General features: G+C 45.4%; 1 protein-coding gene across 1 annotated transcript in view; it reads right to left on the bottom strand.

Annotated features, from left to right (window-relative positions):
• Positions 1–12,597, bottom strand: part of LOC135200376 (uncharacterized) — a 37,340-nt gene that overhangs the window by 7,094 nt on the left and 17,649 nt on the right. The window contains exons 4-5 of the mRNA XM_064228992.1: positions 4,758–5,261; positions 2,824–2,977 (exon numbers count right to left, since the gene is read on the bottom strand). Coding sequence (XP_064085062.1) covers positions 2,824–2,977; positions 4,758–5,261 — 658 coding nt within the window. The remainder of the gene's footprint in view (positions 1–2,823; positions 2,978–4,757; positions 5,262–12,597) is intronic.

Raw genomic sequence — 12,597 nt, 5'->3', positions numbered from 1 at the left:
ATAAAATAACGCAAGGCAAAATATGAAATTAAATCACAATAAAGTTTGTTCATACTTACCTGGCAGACATATACATATATAGCTGAATTCGGAAATACAGCTACATACATATCTGACAGGCAAGTTTCATGAACAAAACTTAGGAGAATCGAAGCAGTCAGCTCAAGCTTCTTATGTTATTGGACATAAGCGTTCATTGACGTAGTCTACAAGTCTATTTCTTGTACGAGTCTGCGAATGACGAATGAGAGCTCTTCCGAATCTTGGTCAAATAAGCGCTTATTCGCTTACGCAATATCAAGTTAATGAGATGTTTGTCAATGAGAACTAACCCATTTACGGGACAAAGAGATATTTTGTCATGAGGGGAATACCCACTTACTTGACAAAACGATAGATATTGTCAATGGGGGAAAGTCACTGAATTGACAAAACGTAATCCAGGAAGTCGAGCATTTTATTTTCCGATTCCTGTCTCAAACGAGGAAGGGGCAAGAATCCTGTTAAGAGACTGGGCTTACGTCAGGTAGAACGACGATGTTCAATTCGGCAGCGTAGTCCCGACTAGGAACTAACAAATCTATCATCTGAAAAGCCCTTTCAGATGGGCTAAAAAGCTGGCAAAATTATCCTGGGAAGAGGAAGAAACTCTCCAACCAGCTTCCTCTCCCGTATCACAACTAATGCCTGCTAAAGCTTAAAATTTATTGGCAGTATGGCAAAGGCAGTCCTGTCTTGCGCTTTCCTGAAGAGCGTACTTTTGATGAGTGCCTTTGCAAGAATCCTACTGAACGTTGCCGAGAGTCCTGACGTGCCAGGACATCGAGCCTTTATAACCCGTAACTGCCTTATCGCAAAGTCTGACTGCGGTAGTGGCAACTTAAATTTATTGGCAGAATGGCAAAGCTTGCGGTAGAGCAAACGAGAACTTCCCTTGAGCTTTCCTTAACTCCATCCACCTATGCGAAAAGCATATTAATTGACAGAGACCTCTTGAACTCACGAAACCCGATGTCTTGCTGGGTTTTGAGAAGAAGTTGTCTGTTCACTTTAAGCTTACCCGAAGCACTGCCTACTTCACATTCTTTGCAGGTGAGGTAGAAGGTATCATCGAAGGTAGAGGTAAAAATTTTCTTTAAGCCCAAATCTGAAACAAGAGCTTGAAGAGTTCAACAGAAACGTTCAGCCAGGCGACACACCTGGCGTGCGCTGGTGCACGCTCGGCGTCCACTGGAGCGCGCTCGGCGTCCACTGGAGCGCGCTCGGCGTCCATTGGAGCGCGCTCGGCGTCCACTGGCGCGCGCTTGGCGTGCACCGCGCGCCCCTGGCTTGGGAGGGCGTCCACCGCTCTCAAAAGCTTACTGCTACTATGACTTCTTTTACGTATTTCTCGGTGGAAAGACGGACACGGGAGTTCAGGCGACGTTTCGCCTTCTTACTTCTCACTGAAACGCATAACGAGAGAGAGAGAGAGAGAGGACGTGAAGCGTCCTCTTCTATAAAGCTTCTATTTAGAGGGCGCGAGTCCATCCGAAAGCTCCAACCCCTGCGCGGGGAGGACGCTTCGGAGGACGAGAAGCATCCTTCAGGATTCGTGCACGTGCACGCACTTAGGCAGTTCTGGGGATTTTCATCAGAAACTGCCGAAGGCACGCCAGATCGGTGGGGGTTCCTCGTAACCCTCCTTCGGCTTTCGACATGCTCTCTCCCTCGTTCTGGGAGTCAAGCAGAGGTCCCGGCCTAGAGGCGAAACGAGGCCGATCTGACGCACCCTCCACTACACAAGGGGTATCACTGCACTTCTGCACTTCACTTTTACTCTCTAAAGCAAGCACTTTCGATTCTAAGTTACGAATCGAAGGAGTATCAGAGAAAGGGCAATTTCTCTACAGACACTGCTTAGGGCCCGAAGGCAAACACTGCAGGGTTAGGAGTAACAATTACAGAAGTAGCACTTCACAGCAATGAAGGAGAGCGAGCACCTCTCGTATACATATACATAGCCCGTAGGCCATACTACAGGGTTATGCAAAATAAAGTCTACAGGAAGGTTAGCAGGTTCACTACCCTGACTTTTGTTACTGATTAATTGCGTACATACGGAATCATAAGTCTTCCTTACGGAATTAGACATGTTTACTGATTAATTGCGTACATACGAATCATACGTCTTCCTTACGGAATAGACAAAGTCTCACACTCCTTACATGACAAATCTCAACAAAGAAGCAAGACCCATACCCCTCGTACATACCAAGTGCGAATCTACCGAAGCTTTCGGTAGCCACCCCCTATCTTTGCAGACAACCCCGTCTGAAACTAGCCTAACTAGATTCAGATATTTTATGCAAAAATGAATCAAATTCAAATCAATTTAAGATAGCGTATGCCTAGCCACAAATCCAAGTGAATAAATCAAAAGACAATTAGGATACTTAGCGGCAATGAAGTTTCCAAAATCCTAAGACGGAGGTACTGAAAACATGTGTTTTCAGCACCGGCGACAGAAAAATTATGAATAGAAAATGGGAATGATTCCTGATACCGCCTCCCCTCCAGCGGCGGGAATGGGTACTAAACCACCTGACTCCCACTGCGTGTGTCGTAAGTGTTTAAATTTCTGTCGGATTCGGAAAAATACAGCTATATATATATCTGACAGGTAAGTTTCATGAACAAAACAAGCTTTAAGAGTCTATAAATGTCTTCTGGCAGTTTCACTAAAAAGATTAGAATCATCTAGCTACTGCATGTACTTGACATGTATAAAACAATGGTCTGCACTATTGCAAGAATGAAAATAGCAATTTATTCATGACTTACCTAAAACATCATCTAGCTTTGTTTCAAGCTTCTGAATGCGCTGCGACCGAGCTCTGCCTAAATCATGGTCTTGATATTTCCCGTAACATTTATACCGTCTAGAAAATTTACTTTTTTTGTTTTGATGTCTGTAAACAGACCCTAATTTTGTATCCTGGAAAATAAATAAATTAATGAATAAAATTCATTATAGAACTTGAATTAGTACAGTAATGTAAGTATAAAGGACTATATGGTTTGCATTATTTTCTATCATTACTTGTGAGCATATGATCTTATGAAACAAACTGGAGGCAGAAGGCCATGAATCTGTCTAAGAAACTGACAACTACATTGTTTACAAGTGAAAAGGTAATAATGAAAAATAACTATCAACTTAGTAACTGAAAACTGAATAAATAAAACTAAAATGAATAATCAATAAAAAATAACATAAGTACAGGAAAGTGTGCTTCAGTGTACATCATGCAAAGAGCTACGTATATAGAAATGTTATGGCAAAGTCCAAGATTTGAAACTACTGCTTATATGACCATTGCCATGTACAAAGTAAATACAATGTTGAATCTTGCATGACCCAACAGCCATAAACAGAATTTTATGCAAATTCCATTTGGATAAGAATATCATTTACGAATGCAGGGAATGACTGCTCTCCAAACATATTTACAATTTCAAAACTACTGAGAAATTAATGATTAATTCCCCTTATCAGAATGTGTGAACTATAAAATTGAAATATGCTGTTGCTTATAATTCAAAATTCAGTTCAGCCAATCCTTTAAGTTCTGGCAATACCAACAGATTTGCTGTAGAATGTATTTTAATTATTTCTAGGTGTACCTAACTCCATCCACAGTTATTAACAAAACTTAAACTCCAGCACTCTGAAAATGTAGATTTTGTGTGTGCAAATGAAATGTAATATATCTTTACTCTTACATTCTAAACTTGACTTTATTATAAATTCAATCTTCACTACTGCAAATGAAGTTTCATATTCAAAGAACTATGCTATATTTACATGTATAAGCACTAATGAAGGAGTGTAATAAAAAATACTGATATGTAAATATGATGGATATAACATAGCCCATAGAAGACATGGTTCATAATTAAGAGCCACCATGGAGTAGACTGAATGTAGTGAACCACAGTACAGGCAGTCCCCGGGTTACGACGGGGTCGCCTTACGACGTTCCGAGGTTACAACGCATGTCAATGGACGTTGCAACGCCTACAACGCTCATCTGGCAGATGAAATATGACACCAAAAATGCAAAATAATCATTTGAAGTTTTTTTTGATGAAAAATGCCATAAGAATGCAGTTTACATAGTTTTCAATGCACCCAAAGCATTAAAAGTAAGGTTTTCTTAGGATTTTTGACGATGTTCCGGCTTACGACGCGTCTCAAGAACGTAACCCCCATCGTAACCCAGGGACCACCTGTACTTTCTTTATCCAACCACCATAGCTCTGGTTAAACTGCCCTTTACATCTAAATAATCAACTAGCTCAGGGAGCATGACTCTTGTCTGTTTCATATCTAGTTTGACAATGTGTGATTTTCACCCAAAACCCTAATAGACACATGCCAAAAAAAAATGCAGACGACATAACTAAACACTGCAAAATAAGGTACAGTAAATTGTATAATAATGTATTTCTGAAAACTTTACGCATGTCCAAATTCAATAGTTTGGGGCCACTCAATGTTCATAATTACTTTCACTTTAGCAAGTGACTGTCAGTGGACTTCGGAATCTATTTGTCCAATTTCAAACTTGAATGAAAAAAAATTAGATATAATTTCAACTATACAGGTAAATTCTTAATGCTATTTCAAATTTGTCATTCGTGTCAAGGTTTTACTTAGATCACTATAAAAAAATGAAAAGGTAACATAAACGGATCAGCAATAAAACACTAACCTCCTCAGAAGTAGACAGTTTGGCTGAAGAAGTTTCTGGTGATTGATTGACAACCTCTTGAATCTCTGGAACCATATTCCCACCTTCATTTGTATCTATATCAATATCTTCCAAATGTGAAATAAGGATATCAGAGCTATTAAATTCCTCCCCTAGATCATTACTTAAATTGCTATCTTCATCACTCCATGTGGGTGATAGCGCCTTTCCCTCAAAAGCGTTAGTTTTAATATCTCTGTTTTTACCGTCTATGTCAGAAACCAAGTCAATTTTTCGGGAAGCATACAGGCTAGCACAAAGAAACTTTTGAATACTTTCCTGACTTGGCTCAACTTTCAAACGGCTCTCAGCATAGGGTATGAGGCGCTCATAGTAGTCTGGAGGGGGAATGTTGTGATCATGATTATGTTTTTTGGCCCAGTCATCTAACCTCTGGTACCTACGACATTTGGCAATTAGGTTATGCCACTTCTGACTGCAGCGGAGAGCTGTTACCCCACTTTGCTGCACCAAGAAAAGAAAAGAAAGAGTGACAAAAAGATCACATATGGAAAGTGATAGCATGTAACACTAACAAAACCAGTAAAGGAACAGGGAACAATTCTAAAACATGATATTGTTAAACTACAATAAAGTTTTGTACATACTTACCTGGCAGATATATACTTAGCTATAGTCTCCGACGTTCCCGACAGAATTTCAAATCTCGCGGCACACGCGGGACAGGTAGGTCAGGTGGTCTACCTTACCGCGCTGGGTGGCGGATGTACGAACCACTCCCGTAAGCGTCAGATTTTTCTCTTCCACCTGTCTCCTGAGGGGAGCTGGGTGGGCCATTAATCGTATATATCGGCCAGGTAAGTATGTACAAAACTTTATTGTAGTTTAACAATATCATTTTTGTACATGAACTTCCCTGACAGATATATACTTAGCTGATTGGCACCCTTGGTGGAGGGTAAGAGACAGCTCAATAATACAGGTAAGACGGGAAACAACTAATGTTGTCGGATATCAAAAAACCTTGGTTCTCACCTTTTCAGGATGAAGGACTTCATAGATACTATCTCTGAGTCTGCATTGCCTGGAGAGCTACAGCTAGGACGTGACCTGATGCTGAAAGACTCTCGGATCTACCACTGGGATATGTGATCCCCTATTGTGGTAGAATCCAAGTCGGATGCTGTTAGAGGGACCTTGTCCGCTTACCTAACAGATCCTTACCACTACCTCTGCAAGGAGCCAAAACCCACCAGACCACCTAACCAAAGTACAAAGGGTTAATATTACGACAAAAAAGAGGTGCCTCCTGCAACCTCTTTCAGACAACCAAAAAACAACAATATAAAATATAGGGTAACATATAAAAAATTTACACAGGATAAGTTTCAGCTCCCTGCCCCAGCACCGAATCCGCCGATACGAAAGGACCCAAGGCGAAGCATTTATCATATGTGATTTTTACATCACGTAGGTAGTGGTTTGCGAAAACCGATTGGCATCTCCAAAAAGTCGCCTCCATCAAGTTCCGCACAGACATATTTTTTTTTATCTGAATGCAAGCGAAGTTGCGATGGCTCTCACCTCGTGAGCTTTCACTTTCAGTAGTCTAAAATGATCTTCCTTACAGGCAACATGTGCCCTCTGTAATAAGGCTTCTCAGAAAAAAGGAAAGAGCATTCTTCGACATGGGCCGAGTGGGGTCCTTTACGGAGCACCAAAGCACATCTTGATTAGCCTTAAGTTGGTTCCGCTTCCTCTTAATGGAAATACTTCATAATTCCTCCATAGTAGGGTCCAAAGAGTTTTTCTTTATTCAAGGCCTCTTCCCCTACTAGAAAAAGATAAACTACGAACTTCAAAGCTCCTGGGCCAAGGGCGTGATGGGTTTTTCATTCTTTGCAAGGAAACTTGGAAGAAACGAACACACCATAGAATCTTCCTTAAACCCTACATTGCCCTCAATAGCTTGGAGCTCACTCACTCTTTTTAGCTGTAGCTAGGGCCAAAGGAAGATAGCCTTCTCGTCAAATCCTTGAAAGAGGCTAACCAGGAGGTTCGAATCTAGACGATCCAAGGAATTGTAGGACTACGTCTAGATTCCAGTTCGTTACTACATGAGGACGCTTAATGGTTTCAAATGATCTAATAAGATCATGCAGGTCCTTATCATCGGATATATTTAAGCCTCTATGCCGAAATACCGCCGCCAACATACTGCGGTATCCCTTAATAGTTGACACAACCAGATGACATTCTTCTTTGAGGAAAATAAGGAAATCCGCAATTTGGGTCACAGAGGTACTGGAAGAGGAAATGTTCTTCCTCTTGCACCAACGTCTGAAGACATCCCACTTTGACTGGTATACACGCAAGGTGGAAAGGTCTCCTCGCTCTTGCGATTGCTTTAGCAGCTGTTTGCTGAAAAGCCTTTCGCTCTGACCAAACTTTGGACAGTCTGAAACCAGTCAGACTGAGAGCGAGGAGATTTTTGTGGTACCTGTCGAAGTGGGGTTGTCTGAGTAGATCGCTCCTTAGCGGGAGCGATCGATCTTGGAAGGTCCACCAACCATTCCAGTACCTCTGTGACCATTCTTGGGCCGGCCAAAAGGGAGCGATTAAGGTCATTCTCGTTGCAAATCGGACTCTACGAACTTCTTGATGGTAGCCCCAGGATCTTGAAGGGGGGAAACGCGTAGACGTCGAGTCCGTTCCAGACTAGAAGAAGAGCATCTATTGCTACTGCCTCTGGATCCGATATCGGAGAGCATTAAGGATCCAGCCTCTTGTTCTTTGACGTGGCAAAGAGGTCTATGTGTGGCCTGCCCCATAACTTCCACAGGCTCTGGCATACTCTCCAGATGAAGGGTCCACTCTGTGGGAAGGACCTGATCTTTCCTGCTGAGGAGATCTGCTCTTACATTCCTTTCTCCCTGCACGAACCTGGTGAGAAGCTTGATTCCTCTTTCTTCTGCCCACAGAAGAAGGGCTCTTGCTGTCTCGTACAGGGAGAAGGAATGCGTCCCCCCCTGTTTCCTGATGTATGCCAGAGCTGTAGTGTTGTCCGCGTTGACCTGCACTACGATCTTCTGACTTTGGGCTCGAAAGCCTTCAGAGCCAACCACACAGCCATCAACTCCTTTCTGTTGATGTGCCAGGCTACCTGGTCCCCCACCCAGGTACCTGACACTTCGCTGGTTCCCAGAGTTGCACCCCACCCCATGTCCGACGCGTCGGAGAACAACACCAGGTTGGGGGTCTGTGATTGAAGAGACAGTCCCTTCGCAAAGAGGTTGGGATCTGTCCACCATAAGAGATGTTTCTTGATGTCCTGGGATAACGACAGGGAGAACGTCAAATCCTGAGAACGACGACTCCAATTCCGATGAAGAAAGAATGGAGCGGTCTCAGGTGCAACCTTCCTAGGGAAACGAATTGCTCCAGAGAGGAGAGCGTCCCCAGCAGACTCATCCACTCCCTCACTGTGCATACTTCTTTCCCTAAGAAGGTTGTTACTCTCTCGAATCCTCGGGCTATCCTTTCCTGCGAGAGAAAAGCCCGAAAACTCGAGAGTTCATCTGTATCCCGAGATACACACACTCTTGCTCGGGGAAATTAGTGATGACTTCTTGAAATTGACGAGAAGTCCCAAAGCCTTCGTCAATTCTAAAGTTACTTGTAAGTCCTTCAAACAACGATCTTCTGAAATTGGCCCTTATTAGCCAATCGTCGAGGTACATGGTATCTCACCCCTTTCAAATGAAGCCATTGAGCCACATTCCTCAAAATCCCCGTGAACACTTGAGGGGCCGTCGAGAGGCCGAAACACAGAGCCCTGAACTGAAAAATTTTCCCCCCCATCATGAATCTGAGAAACCTTCCTCGAGGAAGGATGGATGGGTACGTGGAAGTAAGCGTCCTGTAAATCCAAGGAAACCATCCAGTCCCCGGACGAAGTGCTGCCAGCACTGATGAAGGCGTTTCCATCGTGAACTTCTTCTTTTCTACGAAGAAGTTCAGGCGCTTACATCCAACACCGGTCTCCATCCCCCTGGAGGACTTCGGAACTAGGAAAGGCGGTTGTAGAAGCCCGATGAATGATGGTCTGTCACTAGTTCGATAGCCCCCTTCTCCAGCATCTGATCTACTGCTAGATGGAGAGCTTGATTCATGATGGGGTCTCTGTACTGGCCGTCAGTTCCCTTGGGATGGTCGTCAAGGGAGGTCTTTCGACGAAAGGGATGAGCGTAAACCTCTCCTCAAAAATAGAAAGGGTCCAAGGATCCGCCCCTTTTGGGACCCAGACTTCTGCAAACTCTAAGAGTCTGGCGCCCACCGTTGTTTGAAGGACTTGCAAGTTATTTTGGGGGCTTTAACAGACTTGGCAAAAGTCTTACCCCTTCTTGAAGGTCTACGACCTCTAAACGTAGAGGTTCTTGATGAAGATGCCCCTCGAAAGGTTCTCGAACACTTGCCTTTTCCTTCTTAGCCTTGGTAGTGAAGGAAGGGCGAGGTTTTTCTTGCCGACTGTGCCAAAAGGTCCTGGGTGGCTTTGGCCGAAAGTGACCTCGAAATGTCCTGCACTCGATGTTTCGGGAACAACTGAGTAGACAGAGGAGCAAACAGCAAAGAAGACCTCTGAGCATGGGAGACCGACTTCGTTAAGAAGGAAACAATAAACCGACCTCTTCTTCACGATCCCGGCCCCATAAAGGGAGGCGATTTCACTCGCTCCGTCTCTTACCGACTTGTCCATACAAGACAAAACACACATAAGATCTTCTGGCGAAATTGACTCTGGCACTTCAATTTTCTGCTAGGACTCCCAACGACCAATCAAGGAAGTTAAAATACTTCTAGCACTCTAAACATACCTTGAGCAAACAAATGATCCAATTCATTCATTGCCCAAGTCGTCTTAGCAGAGTTAAGGGCAGTTCTCCTTGTCGAATTCTACCAGCGCCGAAAAATCCGAATCAGCCGAAGACGGTAGACCCAATCCTAAGGGCTCTCCTGTTTCGTACCAGAAACCAGCGCGTCCTGATAACTTCGAAGAAGGAAAAAAAGCGAACATCGTTTTCCCCGCTTCTTCTTTGGAAGCCATCCAGGAACCAAAACTCCTCAGTGCCTTCTTCATAGAAAGAGTTGGCTTCATCCTCACACAAGAAGAACTCTTCGCTGTCTTCGCCGTTGAAAAAAGTGAGTGAGGAGAAGGAGGAGCCGTAGGCGTAAGGGAATCCCCAAAAACTTGTAAAAGTAGCTCTGTAAGCTTCTTGTAAGAAGAGAGCAGCAGCAAGTGTTCGGTTCCTCATCCGAACCTTCTAGGACGTCTTGTCGAGGCGGGAGCGCGGAAGATCCTTAGGTGACGAAGGATCCTAGCAGGAGTTGAGCGAGAGGTTGGAGAACGCCCTCTCTTAGAAGAGTTCACATCCACTGGAGAACGATGAGAAGAATCTGGGAAGTCTACGATGAGACTCCCTCTTCGAGGTATACGGAATCTCAGCCGAAGGAGAGGTAGGGCTCCTACTCCGAGAATCCTCGGAAACATCCACAGGGCGCTTACGAGGCGAGCGCCTACTATACTCGGATGCGCCTATCCTGAGCGAGCGGCTGCCAGGAGAAGAGCGCCTATCGAGAGCAGAGCGCTTGCGCGGCTCTCCATACCTGTCCAGTTGCGTACGATCAACGGAAGTTCGACTGGAAGGCGAAAATGCGCCTACTAGGAGAAGGCTGGCTTGCGAGGGACTGCTTGACGGTCTAAACAAGAGGGTAAACATTCAGGAGAAGGGAAGGCGCTTCAAAACTTAACGGCAGCCGCCTACTTGGAGAAGGGTGCTTCCGGGATTCCTGGCTGCCTACCCAGAGACAAACGGTCAGGAGAAGTGCGCCTAGAAGCGGGAGAGCGCCTACACGGAGAAGGGCGCTTGAAAGACACTTGTTGTCTGCCCCTAGGAGAATAATCAGGAGTATGACGCCTTAAAAGAGACGAGCGCTACTAGGAGATCTATGTGCAGTAGGCTCTTGGCGCCTACCTTGCGGGGAGCGGCTAACAGTAGGCCGTCTATCATGCACACGACTCCTACCAGACTCTAGATGCCTGTCAGGAGAGAAGTCACGATCCGACACTCGAGGAGAGTGACATCTGGAAGAAGAACGCCTACTTGTATAAGGGCGCCTTCTAGAATCTGAGGCTGCTGAGGAGAAGTCTCACGCGAGGGAGTTGAAGAAATCGCGGTGATGAGCAGGTGCAGTGCGCTACCGGAAGCGGGAATCCAATCTGGAGAAAAAACTTCTTTCTCCATAGAGCGTCCTACCGATGTTTGGCGCCTTGAAATCGAAAGAGAGCCAGGCGAGCGAGGGCGCTCACGCGAGCGAGGGCGCTCACGCGCTCCCCCACCTTCATACGAACCTTCCCATATGAAGGAGAAACGATCCTCTGAAGAGCGGCGCCTAGATCTCTTGATCGGAAGAGAAACGTCCTTCTTGTTCCTACGTGATCTAACTGCTAGAGAGTCTGCTAGCGCCGTGATCTGAGCTTGAAGTCCCGCGAGTACTCTCGTAGGAGAATCTTCTTGTTCTTCCTCGGAAGCAGGCGCCGAGCGCGGAGCGCGAGAAGAAGAACGATCACAGGATTTCTTGGGTTTCTTTCGCCTCCACCGACGATTCTTCCGGGAAAACCTCCGGACTAGAAGCCAAAGGACTGCAGGGAGCCTTCCAAGCCCTCTTCAACGGGCGCGACGCATCCGGGGAGTTCCAACCTCTCTTCGGAGAGGGAGACGACGAAGAGGAGAAGCATTGGCGTAGGAGCTCCTTCTTGTAGCGATCCGAGGCAGCCTGGGAGCGTACTTCAGGATCTGCCGAGGGGACGCCTGACCGGTGGGGGCTCTCCCTAGCCCTCCTGCGGCTTTCGACTTTCCTACTCCACTGGAACTGGGAGTCTGGAAGAGGTCTAGGCCTAGAGGCACTAAGGAGCCGGTCAGACGCACCCTCCCCACAACACTGGGGACACTGCACTGATCACTAACACTCTCCTTACCTTCCAACTGACGAATCTTCTGATCCATAGAACGATTCTTGGCTTTCAGAGCTGGGCCGCCCTCCGCAAGGGCGAATCTTCGGCTTCGTGCGGGGAGCCGGGGCTGCAACTGGGAAGAAGGTTCTAATTCTACGTTAGTACTATTAGGATCCACATCCAACTCACTCATTCTAGATCTGCTAGAAACTTCTAGAGGAAGCCTTACGCACTCTATTACGTTCCAACTTCCTAACATAAGAAGAGAGAGCCTTATATTCTTCTTCATTCAATCCCTTACAATTCACTACAAGGGTTAGCAAAAGCACTTCATTCCCCCTGCATTTCATGCAAACCGTGTGGGGGTCTACCGAAGCTTTCGGCAACCTCACCTTACATCCTTCATTCACGCAAACCCTAAACAAAAATGTTATTGTTATGATACAATAAAGTTTGTTCATACTTACCTGGCAGATATATATAGTGTATTCTCCGACGTCCGACAGAATTTTCAAAAACTCCCGGCACGCAGTGGGCGGGCCAGGTGGTTAGTACCCATTCCCGCCGCTGGGAGGGGGGGGGTGGGGGGGGAGGCGGATATCAGGAATCATTCCCATTTTCATTCAGATTTCATACCACTGTCCCCTGAGGGAGGTGGGTGGGTACTTTAATTATATATATCTGCCAGGTAAGTATGAACAAACTTTATTGTATCATAACAATAACATTTTGTTCATGAAACTTACCTGTCAGATATATATATAGCTGAATCCCACCATTGGAGGTGGGAAGGGACAGAATAGAAGGATTTAGGAAACACCTCAAGTG

The sequence above is a fragment of the Macrobrachium nipponense genome, chromosome 26 (assembly GCF_015104395.2).
Source record: "Macrobrachium nipponense isolate FS-2020 chromosome 26, ASM1510439v2, whole genome shotgun sequence".
In the NCBI taxonomy this organism is placed as follows: Eukaryota; Metazoa; Arthropoda; class Malacostraca; order Decapoda; family Palaemonidae; genus Macrobrachium; species Macrobrachium nipponense.
This window is presented reverse-complemented; position numbering and strand designations above follow the sequence as displayed.